We start from the raw sequence: 12,183 nt of genomic DNA, 5'->3' as shown, positions 1-12,183 counted from the left end.
AATTTTAATTTCATTTACTGTTTTGTATTGGGACTTTTAAAATGATGACAAATAGTAAATTCATATGAATCTCAAAGTAGAAAATAGTGAGTGTAAAAGCCATGGAAATAATGGTTAGAAAGCACTATTTAGATGCCATTTGCATTGAGTGACAAAGAACCCAGGCCCCGAGGCCTGCCCTAGGTGCGTTTGGCTTGCCCTATTCATGTGAATACTGCCCATCGAGGCACTGTTCAGCACTTCAGCACATCCAGGCCACTCCCGCGGTTTGGGGTTCTTAACACTTTCAGAATTGGTGTCAAGAAACATCTTGCAACTGATTCATTCGACACAAGTCAAACAAGAATATGTGAACATTCTTTGCAAACTGTAAAGTGCTGCCTGGAGGTTGTGGGTCACAGCTGTTATTATACTTCAGGAAACTGTCACTGAGCCAGCCAATGTGGGAGAAGAAAAGCTATTCTAAACTAATGAACACGATTTAAAGAACATCTTAGAGGAGCAAAGACATTGCTTGGCCAATAAGCAACTAAAGATGCAAGGAAGTGAGGTCAGGGGTGTGCTACATAGAGGGACTGCAGATGGCGGGCAAGTAGGGCCGTTACTTACAGGTCACATGCTTTGTCTCACCAGCCATTGCCAAAGTCCTTGAAAACATTCCCGAAAGGTAACCCCAGGAGCCTAAGGAAAAAGGAAACATGCCACGTTTGCTTCGTTGCGTGCTCTCCCTGCGTGTGCGTGCTCCCCCCGCGTGTGCGTGCTCCCCCCGCGTGTGGGGGGCGGCTGGGGTGGGGCATCAGCTGGGGGCTTGCAGTAGGCGTCCCAGGGGTGTCCAGTATTTTTCCTCCTGCCCCAGGATTCTCAGCCTTTCAAGTATCTCAGTATTTATTCTTAAACCTTTAGGGGTTTTTTGTTTGTTTATTTTTTATTGAATACTTTAGAGGATTTTAATGATTTTTTTACTAAGGACAGTTTTGCATTCAGATCATTTTCTAAGATGACTTTGCCAAATTTAATGTATTTCATATAAATGATGGGTGCTCTTCTGGTTAACTCTTTCCTCATTAATTTGTACTCTGTTTAGATTTTCCTGCTTCTCCTACTTTTCAGTACCTAAAATAGGGGGATGACTTGAAGCCCGTGAGCAAATAATAGTTTTACATATTTAAAGGGTTGCAAAAAAAATCAGAGACGCATATGCAGTGGACCATATGTGACCACGAAACCTAAAAGACTGATCACCTGGTTATTTACAGAAATTTGTCGACCCTGATCTAAAGGATTTTTTAAGCAATTTGTCTGAAGAATGCCAGTGTATGAAACTAAATTTCTTACGAATATTAAACTCGTGAAAGAATGTTTCTCAAGTTGTGGTGCTAAGTTTCTTGGAGTTGTATATGTCTTGTACAAAATGAATCTGTCACATAAGCACACGTCTGATATTGCCCTTTGAAAGTGGGATTCTGGTTTGGGAGTGAACAGAAATGTATGAATATTAGAAGCCTGTTATCTTTGGTTTATATAGTTTCCGTCATTATTTTTGTTTTCTAGTGTCTGTTTATATTTCTGAAGCTTATATTGGTTTCTCTCTCTGGTTTTGAGTGTAATGTTCTGGATTTTTGTCTCTCGTATGTTTAAGTGTGCTCATTTCAGGGGTTTTAGTCCAGGCCGTGAATCTGATGTTCCCGCAGTGTCTGCTCTCGGTCCCAGTCCTGGTGGGCTTCCTCGTGTCTTCTGTGATGGCTGGGGCCACCTCAGGGGTCCTGTGTAGCCTGGGGGGCGTTGTCGCTGGTTTTGCCTTTGTCTCTGTCTGGTTCTGCAGGAGCCTCACAGGGTGGGGTTGCTTCTTGTCTTGGTTTCTTTTGGCTTCCCTGATCAGTTGAGAATACATAGCTGAACCTCCAGCCTGTCAGGTGCTGGCCCGTTGGTGACGGACACTCAGGGAAGGCTCTTTGCTTCAAGCCTTAGATAGGTGAGGTTTGAGCAGACCTTGTCGTTGGCCGTTTTACAGAGGGGTGGCTTGGCCCGCTCTGCATTCCTTCTCCTTGCTGTGTGTCAGTCCCGGCATGGACCTGAGGACCTGCTCCTGCCGGGGCACCTGCCGAGGCTGCACTGCTGCTGCTCAGGCTTCAGGCTCTCTTGTTTTTGCACTCTGGGATTCATAGGGCTTTTCTTACAAGCTCAATTGTGCATTTATAAGGCTAGTTTTCATATTAGCACAGAGTTTCTAGGTTGGTAGTGACAGGAGGGTTTTTAGGCTAACAGTTTAACCTGTGGCTGGAAGTGGAAGTCTGGCTCATTTGGTTTATAGAAGAATGCTGGAGACAGCAGTGTTCAGAGCCTGGGGTTTGGGTAAAGAGCGCAGAGTTCTCCATGTATGCGAGAGGCCCACAGTGACCTCTTGGGAAAGGTGTTGGCATGGTGGACTGCACATCACACACCTGTGCCAGCTGCCGCTCTGTGTCCACTCTGGCCAGGGGATACCACCTTACAGGCAGACAGACCTGCACAGCAACTTTTACCATTGTAGTCTGCATTTGGGCTCCCCCCACGTGTAGGCTGACCCAGCATTTTCTCCTGACCTTGATCCCCTCGGTGGAGGCTGCTGCGTCCCACCCAGGCTGTGCTGTTTCGTCCTGGCACCATTGTGTGTCCAGTGCCTGGGCGCTTCCTGGAGCCCTGGGTGCATGAGACGCTCGTCCCTCTGCTGGGTCCAGGTATCCTCTCTGTGCAGCTCCTCCTCATTCGGTGTTTTGTCCACTTCCCTTTCTCTATAGGTGTGTGAGCAGATTAAGACCAAGCTCACCTCCCTGAGGGACGTCCCTAACCGGATTGAGTGTCCCCTGATCTACCACCTGGACGTGGGAGCCATGTACCCCAACATTATCCTCACTAACCGGCTGCAGGTGAGCATGGCCTCCCACAGCCAACTGGGAAACCTCCTTCTCGCAAACCCTGAATCCCCTTTCCCTCTCTCCCGTTCCAGCCCTCTGCCATGGTAGATGAAGCAACCTGTGCTGCCTGCGACTTTAACAGACCAGGAGCAAACTGCCAGAGGAAGATGGCCTGGCAGTGGAGGGGCGAGTTCAGTGAGTACAGACCCCAGGACGAGCCCCTGGGTGGGCACCAGAAAGTGTGTCTTCAGTACAGGCTGCCCCTTCTCTCTGAACTCACTCCCTCCTTCCCCCACCCCCACCCCAGTGCCAGCCAGTCGCAGTGAGTTCCATCGCATCCAGCACCAGCTAGAGTCAGAGAAGTTCCCTCCTTTGTTCCCGGAGGGGCCAGCCCGGGCATTTCACGAGCTATCTCGGGAAGAGCAGGCCAAGTATGAGAAGAGGAGGTTGGCAGGTGAGCAACTTGGGGGTTCACAGTGTCTTTTCAAATACTGCCTTCCCTTCTCCAGTCACAGCCTGAGCTCAGCAAAGCTCTGTTAAATCATGTCGAAATCTGATTTAGATCACTGTGTTTGTTCTGCAGAGTTTCATTCTTTGCACTTCTTCCTTTCTTCTTCAGAAGTATTTGGACACAGCCACTTTTCCTGTGTTCCTGGTGTATTCGGCCTGTTATCCCAGGGGCTTTCCTTGCCTCACTCTGATAAACTAGCAGCATATCTTTTTGGTTTCTGCTCCTTTGTGTTAATTTGGAAACCCCATGTTCATCAGTCTCTGTTGTGTCCCAGTGATTTCCTTGGCTGTTTCGTGGGCAAGGTTTCATGTGCCACCTCTGCTGTCCCACCCCAGATTACTGCCGGAAAGCATACAAGAAGGCCCACGTCACCAAGGTGGAAGAGCGCCTCACCACCATCTGCCAGCGGGAGAACTCCTTCTACGTGGACACGGTGCGCGCCTTCCGGGACCGGCGCTACGAGTTCAAGGGGCTCCACAAGGTGAGGCTGGACAAGCAGGGCGGCCTCAGCGTGCTGGGGGCGGCTGTGAATCTAACTCGAGCGGGCTGGGCTTGCATGGCGTGTTAGTTTGCTAACTCCTGGAATGCGATGTGCCAGAAACTGAATGGCTTTTTTTTTTCATTTATGTATTAATTTAAAAAATTAACAAACCAAATAAAATATTAACATATATAATCAGTAATTCATAATATCATCACTTAGTTGCAAATTCATCATTTTATAACATTTGCATTAATTCAGAAAAAGAAATAAAAAGACAATAGAAAAAGAAATAAAATGAAAACAAAAGAAAAAAAAAGATTATACCTACCATACCTCTTACCCCTCGCTTTCATTGATCACTAGCATTTCAAACTAAACTTATTTTAGCATTTGTTCCACTTATTATTTATTTTTATTCCATATGTTCTACGCGTTTGTTGACAAGGTAGATAAAAGGAGCATCAGACACAAGATTTTCACAATCGCACAGTCACATTGTGAAAGCTATATCATTGTTCAGTCATCATCAAGAAACATGGCTACTGGGACACAGCTCTACATTTTCAGGCAGTTCCCTCCAGCCTCTCCACTACATCTTGAATAACAAGGTGATATCTACTTAATGCATAAGAATAACCTCCAGAATAACCTCTCAACTCTGTTTGGAATCTCTCAGCCATTGACACTTTGTCTCATTTCACTCTTCCCCCTTTTGGTGGGAAAGGTTTTCTCAATCCCTTGATGCTAAGTCTCAGCTCATTCTAGGGTTTTTCTCAATTCCTTGATGCTGAGTCTCAGCTCATTCTAGGATCTCTGTCCCACATTGCCAGGAAGGTCCACACCCCTGGGAGTCATGTCCCACGTAGACGGGGGAGGGTGGTGAGATTGCTTGTTGTGTTGGTTGGAGAGAGAGGCCACATCTGAGCAACAAAAGAGGCTCTCTTGGGGGTGACTCTTAGTTCTAAATTTTAAGTAAACTTGACCTATCCTTTGTGGGGTTAAGTTTCATATGAACAAACCCCAAGACTGGGGGCTCAGCCTATAGCTTTGATTGTCCACATTGCTTGTGAGAATATCAAGAATTCAACTTGGGGAAGTTGAATTTCTCCCCACTGTCACCATTCCCCAAAAGGGACTTTGCAAATACTTTTCCACTCACTAATCAAATCACTCTGGGATTCATCAGGGCATCACTCTGGACAAACTAACAAAATCTCATGCCCTACCTGAGATTCCAAGTACTTACGGTGTTTAATCAAGCTGTCTACATAAGTTATATTAGGAAATGCACTAGTCAAAATATAAATTTTGTACCAAATAATCATTTTTTGCTTTAGTCTCACACATAAGGTGACATTTTAAAATATTAATTACCATCTATTTTCAGCACCCTGCAATAATGACATTCCTTGTTCTTCCTCATGCAAAAACATTTTTAAGTTTTGTACATTTAGTCACTATTATTACACACTCTAGGCATTCCTAGATTATACCATCTCAATATTTAACATCTTTCTTTCCTTCTGATTTCATTTGTGCCCCCAGCCCTTCTCCCTCTATCATTCTCACATGCTGCTTCATTCAGTGTTTTAACATAATTGTATTACAGTTAGGTAGTATTGTACTGTCCATTTCTGAGTTTTTGCATTCAGTCCTGTTGCACAGTCTGTATCCCTTCAGCTCCAATTACTCAATATCTTACCGTATTTCTATCTCCTGATGGTCTCTGTTACCAGCGACATATTCCAAGTTTTGAATGGCTTTTTTTTATTTTTCCTAATGCTGTATGGTAGGGTCACATTTCATTCTTTTTCCATGTGAGTATCCCGTTATTGCAGCACCATTTGTTGAATTGTTTGTTTGGGAAAGTGCATGGGCCCAGAATCAAACCTGGGTCTCCCACATGGCAGACAAGAATTATATCACTGTATTACCCTAGCACCCCCTGGAATGGCTTTTTAAAAAGGGAAATTTATTAAGTTGCAAGTTTACAGTTCTAAGCCTATGAAAATGTCCCAACTAAAGCAAGACTATAGAAATGTCCAATCTTAGGCATCCAGGGAAAGATACCTTGGTTCATGAAGACCAATGATGTTCAGGGTTCCTCTCTCCAGTGGAAGGGCACATGGCAAAGTGGCGTCGTCTGCTAGGTTTCTCTGCAGGCCTCTTGTTTCATGAAGTTCCCCCAAGGGCATTTTCCTTCGTCTCCAAAGTTCTCTGGCTGTGTGGACTCAGAAGCTTTTTCCGCAATGGTTCCCTCTAAATGGGCTCCAGGAAGCACCCCCACCTTGAATGGGTGGAGGCACACCTCCATGGAAACCACCTAATCAGAGTCACCGCCCGCAGCTGGGTGGCTCACCTCTCCATGGACCCAAACAGAAAGCCCTGGCCAGCAGTAGTGAATGAGGATGAAAGGATGCGGTTTCTCTGGGCCAGCACAGACTTAACCGGCACTGGGGTTTACGTGCCCTTGGCTCCTTGGCTATCTGACCTCAAGTGTGTGCATCTGAGCCTCTGAGCTTGCACATACATCTAGACACAAAGATTGGTACAGATTTCGCCAACTTCGAAGAATTAAGGTCCAGAAAGGGATAGGCCATGGTCATCCTGAGGCACCTGAATCGTTTTTGAATAGTGGTTTTAGAAGTAATTATTTACACTAGTCATTGGCGAACTACAGCTAAGCCTGCGTCCGTTTCTGTAAATAGAGTTTTATCAGAGAGTAGTCACATTTCTGGAGTGTCCATGACTGCTTTTGTGTGTCAGGGCGGCATTGGATGGTTGCTACCGAGACCACAAGGGCCACACACCTAAGGTTTCACCTCTTGGCCCTTAAGTAGTCTGCTGACCTTGGGTTCAGAGTGCTGAGGGGGCTTTTACTGACTTGTGTCCTGCGGGGGACAGAGAGGAGCACCTCCTTCATCCGATGTCACCAGGCAGCAGGACTGATTGGAGCACACCAGACTGTCTGGGGCCCTCCGGGGCCTTGTGCCACCCAGCTGGGACTGAGGGACAGCACCTGTTGGGTCTCTGGTTAGACACATGCCAACAGTACAGCAGCTGTGTCCGTCTCAACGTTAGCTCTTGAGGTGGCACCTGGAAGATAGTAGGCACTCAGCAAATAATTTTTTTATATTTTTTATTAATAAAACAACATACAAACAAAAACATTCTTAACATACGAACATTCCAGACATGGTACACAATCATTGGCTCACAATATCATCACGTAGTTGTGTATTCGTCACCATGACCATTTTTAGAACTTTGCATCACTCCAGAAAAAGAAGTAAAAAAGAAAAAACTCATACATACCATAACCCTCACTCCTCCCTCTCATTGATCACCAGTATTTCCATCTACCTAATTTATTTTAAGCAAGTATTTTAATTCATTCTTTGCTCTTTAAAAATCAAATGTTTAAAAAAAATCTCATTGGACAGGAAATTTGCTGAAATAACCTATGGACTTCCCTGCCTTTCTTTATAGAGTGCCTTTAACTGAAACTTTGTTGGTAGCTACTGAGCCCCTAATTCCTGAGTTAAGTACAGAAACAGACAAACCTGTCTCCTCTCGTCCTAGGATACTGACCTCATCAGGTGCAGCAGCGCAGTGGCAGCCGGTGGTGCAGTCTCAAGCTGCTCCATGGTACATGCTAGCTGAGACTGATGTGAGTCGGTAACTGCCTCCTGGCATAAGCAGGTGCAGTGTTTATCTCAGCACAGCTGTTTCCTTTTCCTCAAACAGTCCGTGCTCATTGCCATGTGGTGGGAGAGGTGGGTGGAGCTTTTCACCACCACTTAGGGCCACTATGCCTTAAAGTGGCCTCTTCTTGGAGGCTCGCAGCATCCGCTGACATGCCTGAGTGCTGTGGGCTCCCCGGCACCTGGGCACCCTGCGGCTCGTACACCTACCCCCGGCCCGGCCTTCATGGTTGCTGGTCTGATGTAGATTCTCACGTCCTTTCACTCTCCTGGCACATATTTATCGAGTGCCTGTGACTTGATACTGGAAATTCATCGCCTGGGGATCACTGAAGGTGAAATGTTTTGAGAGAAAAAGGGAATGTGAACTGTTGACCAGGTAACATTATCTAAGTTGGAGAGCAACATGGAAAGACATTCTAGCTCAGGCAGGTATGCTTTCAGCTCCCCACTTGAACCCTCACATTCGGTCTGCTCTTTTTTTAAAGTAAGATTTACACACGGCGAATTTCAGCCTTTTTAGGTGTGCAGTGCCATGAATTTTCACACACCCCTGCGGTCGCTAAACGAGCGCCACAGTCAAGGGGCAGAAGCACAGGCACGTAAGACGCTGCAGTCGGCAGGCGGGTCTTAGCTGGTCGTTATCCACATGAAGCATGAGGTTGGCAGATGGCTCTGAATTAGCGTGGCCATCTGTCTTTCAGTGCTGAGCACAGAGTCTGATAAACAGTGGATAGTTTGTAGATATTTGCTAAATGAACGAGTTTTTACCACAGTATGTCTTGCCATCTTGCTTACTTCTAGTGATATCCCCTTTCCTCTCTCCTTCTTAGCAGATTCAGAGTTCTGTTGTTAGAGAAGCTCGCAAGGCAGGTGCGTTAAGTAGGAGCAGCTTGGATGGCAGGCCTTGGACTGGGAGCCCCCAGCCTCCTGGGAGGAGCAAAGGCCTGACTGTATCACTGTCCTTAGGCTTTGGTTTCACAGCTCGCTTTCATCTCTGTAGGTTCTGGGTCCTGTCCCGGAGGCAGAGGCTGCCCAGTTTGAGGCACATGCGTGGGTGGTTACTCTAATTGAATATTTTCTCCTCATACCTGGTTTGCAAGAAATAAATTATACCATGTATAGAAGGATCAAAGGTGATGATGGGATTGTATGTAGAAGATAGGACTCAAATGAATATGAATGCTGAATGATTAAATTGATGTCTCTTTTAGTCTCCAGTATTTTAGAGCAGCTAGAAGTAAGAACCTAAAATTGTGAAATCGTAGCCCATGTCAAAGTCTGAAATATGTTCTATAACTAATTGTAGTGCTGTGCTTTGAAATTTTTATCTTTTTTGTATATATGTTATTGTTCACCAAAAAAAGAAGGAAAAAAAATCAATTGTGAAGTATTTAAGCCCGCTAGCCTCCTAGATTCTGGAGCAGCTAGAAGGAAAAATATGAGAGGATCATATGGTAGCCCATGACAAACTCTGGGATCTATCCTGTAACGATTTTTTGAAGAGTGCTTTGAAAACTATTGCTTTTTTATTTCTTTGCTTTGTAAATATGTTATACTATACACTAAACAAGTTAAAATATATGCACACACACACACATATATATATATATATTCCATGACTTTGTCTTTGTTCAGAATACCTGTCTCAGTGACACAGATCTGTCCTAAAGGCAGCTTGAGGCCTGGGCCAACGAATGTGTGGTGGGCTTCCATGAAGGACGGTCCTGCCGGCAGCTGGGGAAGTCAGACTCTGAGCTTTGGCAGGGCTGGGGGTGGGCAGGAGGGGGAGGCAGGGGCCTTCTCTGGGCTGTGTGCTGGCGCAGGCAGGAGTCCAGCCATGCTGTCCACGAGCTCTCAATGCCTGAACCCACTGAGTCGGCGAGATAAAGGAAATGTGACACTGTGTTAGCAGTGGCAATTATAGGAAAAGAGTACTTCATTGTACTGTTTTTTCAAATTTCACATTGATTTGAAATTCCTCAAGATAAAGTTTAGCCATTGATGATGTAGAATGAGACATAAGAGTCTGTCTGATGGTCAGTCTTCCTGTGGCCCTCAGGTGTGGAAGAAGAAGCTGTCTGCAGCCCTGGAGCGGGGCGACGCGGCGGAAGTGAAGCGTTGCAGGAACATGGAGGTCCTCTACGACTCCTTGCAGCTGGCCCACAAGTGCATCCTCAACTCCTTCTACGGCTATGTCATGCGGAAAGGGTATGTGGGAGCGGTGAGGGGTCACCGCCCTTCCCAGCTTCTGGGGCAGTCGACACAAGGCAGGCGCTTGTAGGTGGGCACTTGGGGTAGAAAGGAATGAGTGCTCCATGTGGAGGAGCCCCAGGTGGTTGGGGGACAGTATGAGAGAAAGGAGAGTCACGTAGCACTGCAGGCATCTGCTGTGGTTCAGGGAACATTCAAGGTTACAGGGCTGGGGAGGGTGACGGGGGTGGGGTGCAGGGAGGTGAGAGGAGGAGGCCCTGGGACTCCAGCTTTGGGCTCCAAAGAGAGCGGTACCAGTTGGTTCTGTTTGTCAGAGCATTGGGGCTGGAGAGGCCACAGCTGTTGTGACTTAGTGTTTGTCACTGCTGGGGGAGAAGGATGGCTAAGAAACACTGGTGTGTATGTACAGTTTGGCAGAGGAGTAACTAAGGAAAGAGTCTGAAAGCCAAAGGGAAGTCAGGAAGAGGAGGTGGGAGGGTCTTCCATCCCAGGAGGTGGGAGCAGTGGCCGCCACTGGGTGCCCTGCTGTGGTCGGGGAGGAAAGGGCTGAGTGTGTTCATGGATTTAACAACCAGCAAGTTTGTCCGTGGCCTTGGAGAGCAGTGGGGGGGATGTGGGGCAGCTGACCTGGGTGGCTGATGAAGGGAAGGTTGTTCTGACTCTAGGGTTGGACATGAGGGAGGGTTGCTTTGTTTTTGTTGTTTTATAATGATAGAAACCTAATCTCATTAAATGCTGCTGGGGAGAGCTATAAGAAAAGAAGGTGAAGAGAGCAGGCCTAGAACCCAAGCAGGGGTCCCGGAGCAGAGGGCTGGGGAGCCAGAGTATGAGAAGCGGGGTCAGCCCCAGGTGGGGGTGCAAGACACTTGAGTGAGACCAGTGGTCGGGAAGGACAGGCGAGATAACAATCAAAGTTTTAGGTGCGTGGAAGTTGAGGGGCTCCTCTAGCTCTTGTTTTCTTTGCTGGGTGGAGGTTGGAAGACTAGAGCAGGCCCGGCACGGGCCCCAGGGCAGTGGGCACGTGCTCACCATGGAAGTAGGAGTGTCTGGGGATGTGGGGTGGCAGCCGCGCACCTGCTGAGTGTACTCTGTACCCGCCAGGACTTCTGAGCAGAGCTGGGTCCTCCGGGCAGAGCAGAATTCCTCCCTGGTCTCCTCCAGGTCCTACCTCTCTGCCTGCCCCCCACCCCCTTCTCTCCTCTCTGATGGTTTCCTGGAGGCGTCAGCCTCCCTGCCTGCCCCTCATGGGCTGCCCTCACTCCTCAGGGCCCGCTGGTACTCCATGGAAATGGCTGGCATCGTCTGCTTCACAGGGGCCAACATCATCACCCAGGCCCGGGAGCTGGTTGAGCAGATCGGGTGAGTGCCAGGGGCTCTTCAGGGGCCGCACACGGGAAGGCAAGGGGGCTGGGCAACTCTCAGGCTGGTGACCATGGCCCTGGAGACTGATGGCCCTTTAGTGGTTGTGCTTGTGTTGGAGAGATGGGCCTTGTTGCACTCTGGGGGCTGCTGCTTCAGGTGTGGCCCAGCCTCCATTTCGCTTTTGGCCTCCATTTCTTCTCAAGGAGACCCTTGGAACTGGACACGGACGGAATATGGTGTGTCCTGCCTAACAGTTTTCCAGAAAATTTTGTCATCAAGACAACCGATGTGAAAAAACCCAAGGTGACCATCTCCTACCCCGGGGCCATGCTAAACCTCATGGTCAAGGTGAGTCTAGGGAGTCGGGCAACGGCTCTGGCCGTTGGATTGGATGCTTTCCTGGAGTGAGCACTTCCCCAGGGGTGCTTGGAAAGAGGATGTACTGGCTCATGTTCCTAATCCTAGACCTTTGCACCTCATCAGGCAGATTGGTTTTCTTCAGCCTGAGGATCTATAGCCAAAGTCCTATGTTAAATGTTGCTTGAATTAGTTCTACTTTTTCTCTTTCAGTCAATTTTGCAGAAAGACTGTTTTGCTCTTAACTTTTCTTAATTGTAAACCTTTATCACATAATAGCACTCTCAAAGCCAATGGAATTGTTTTTAAATTTTTAAAATAGATTTTATTTTAGAACAGTTTTGGGTTTATAGATACCATGCACAGAAAGTACAAAGTTCCCATATACTCATCTCTTCCTGGACCTACTTTTAAGCTTTTTTACTTTGTAATAATTTTAGATCTGCAGAAGTTGTAAAAACAGAAAACCCCTGTGCACCCTCTAGCTGTCTTCTGATGTCCTCCTCTCACATGACCATGGTCCATGTAGCAAAACCAGACCTCACGTTGGCACAGACTGCCTGACTCCAGACTTCGTGGTGGCTTCTCTGTTTCCAGCTAATGTTCTGTCTCACAGGACCCTTGTTGTCCTTAGCCTTCAGGTCTCCTGGTCCCCTC

The 12,183-nt window shown here is 47.3% G+C and overlaps 1 protein-coding gene across 1 annotated transcript in view; it reads left to right on the top strand.

The window, feature by feature from the left end:
* POLE (DNA polymerase epsilon, catalytic subunit) overlaps nucleotides 1-12,183 on the top strand; it is a 70,721-nt gene that overhangs the window by 20,068 nt on the left and 38,470 nt on the right. The window contains exons 17-23 of the mRNA XM_077159512.1: nucleotides 2,778-2,906; nucleotides 2,987-3,089; nucleotides 3,202-3,348; nucleotides 3,741-3,886; nucleotides 9,656-9,804; nucleotides 11,074-11,166; nucleotides 11,373-11,517. Coding sequence (XP_077015627.1) covers nucleotides 2,778-2,906; nucleotides 2,987-3,089; nucleotides 3,202-3,348; nucleotides 3,741-3,886; nucleotides 9,656-9,804; nucleotides 11,074-11,166; nucleotides 11,373-11,517 — 912 coding nt within the window. The remainder of the gene's footprint in view (nucleotides 1-2,777; nucleotides 2,907-2,986; nucleotides 3,090-3,201; nucleotides 3,349-3,740; nucleotides 3,887-9,655; nucleotides 9,805-11,073; nucleotides 11,167-11,372; nucleotides 11,518-12,183) is intronic.

The sequence above is a fragment of the Tamandua tetradactyla genome, chromosome 5, assembly GCF_023851605.1.
Source record: "Tamandua tetradactyla isolate mTamTet1 chromosome 5, mTamTet1.pri, whole genome shotgun sequence".
Classification (NCBI taxonomy): domain Eukaryota; kingdom Metazoa; phylum Chordata; class Mammalia; order Pilosa; family Myrmecophagidae; genus Tamandua; species Tamandua tetradactyla.
Note: the sequence above shows the minus strand (reverse complement) of the source record. Positions and strands in the feature narration are given on the sequence as shown.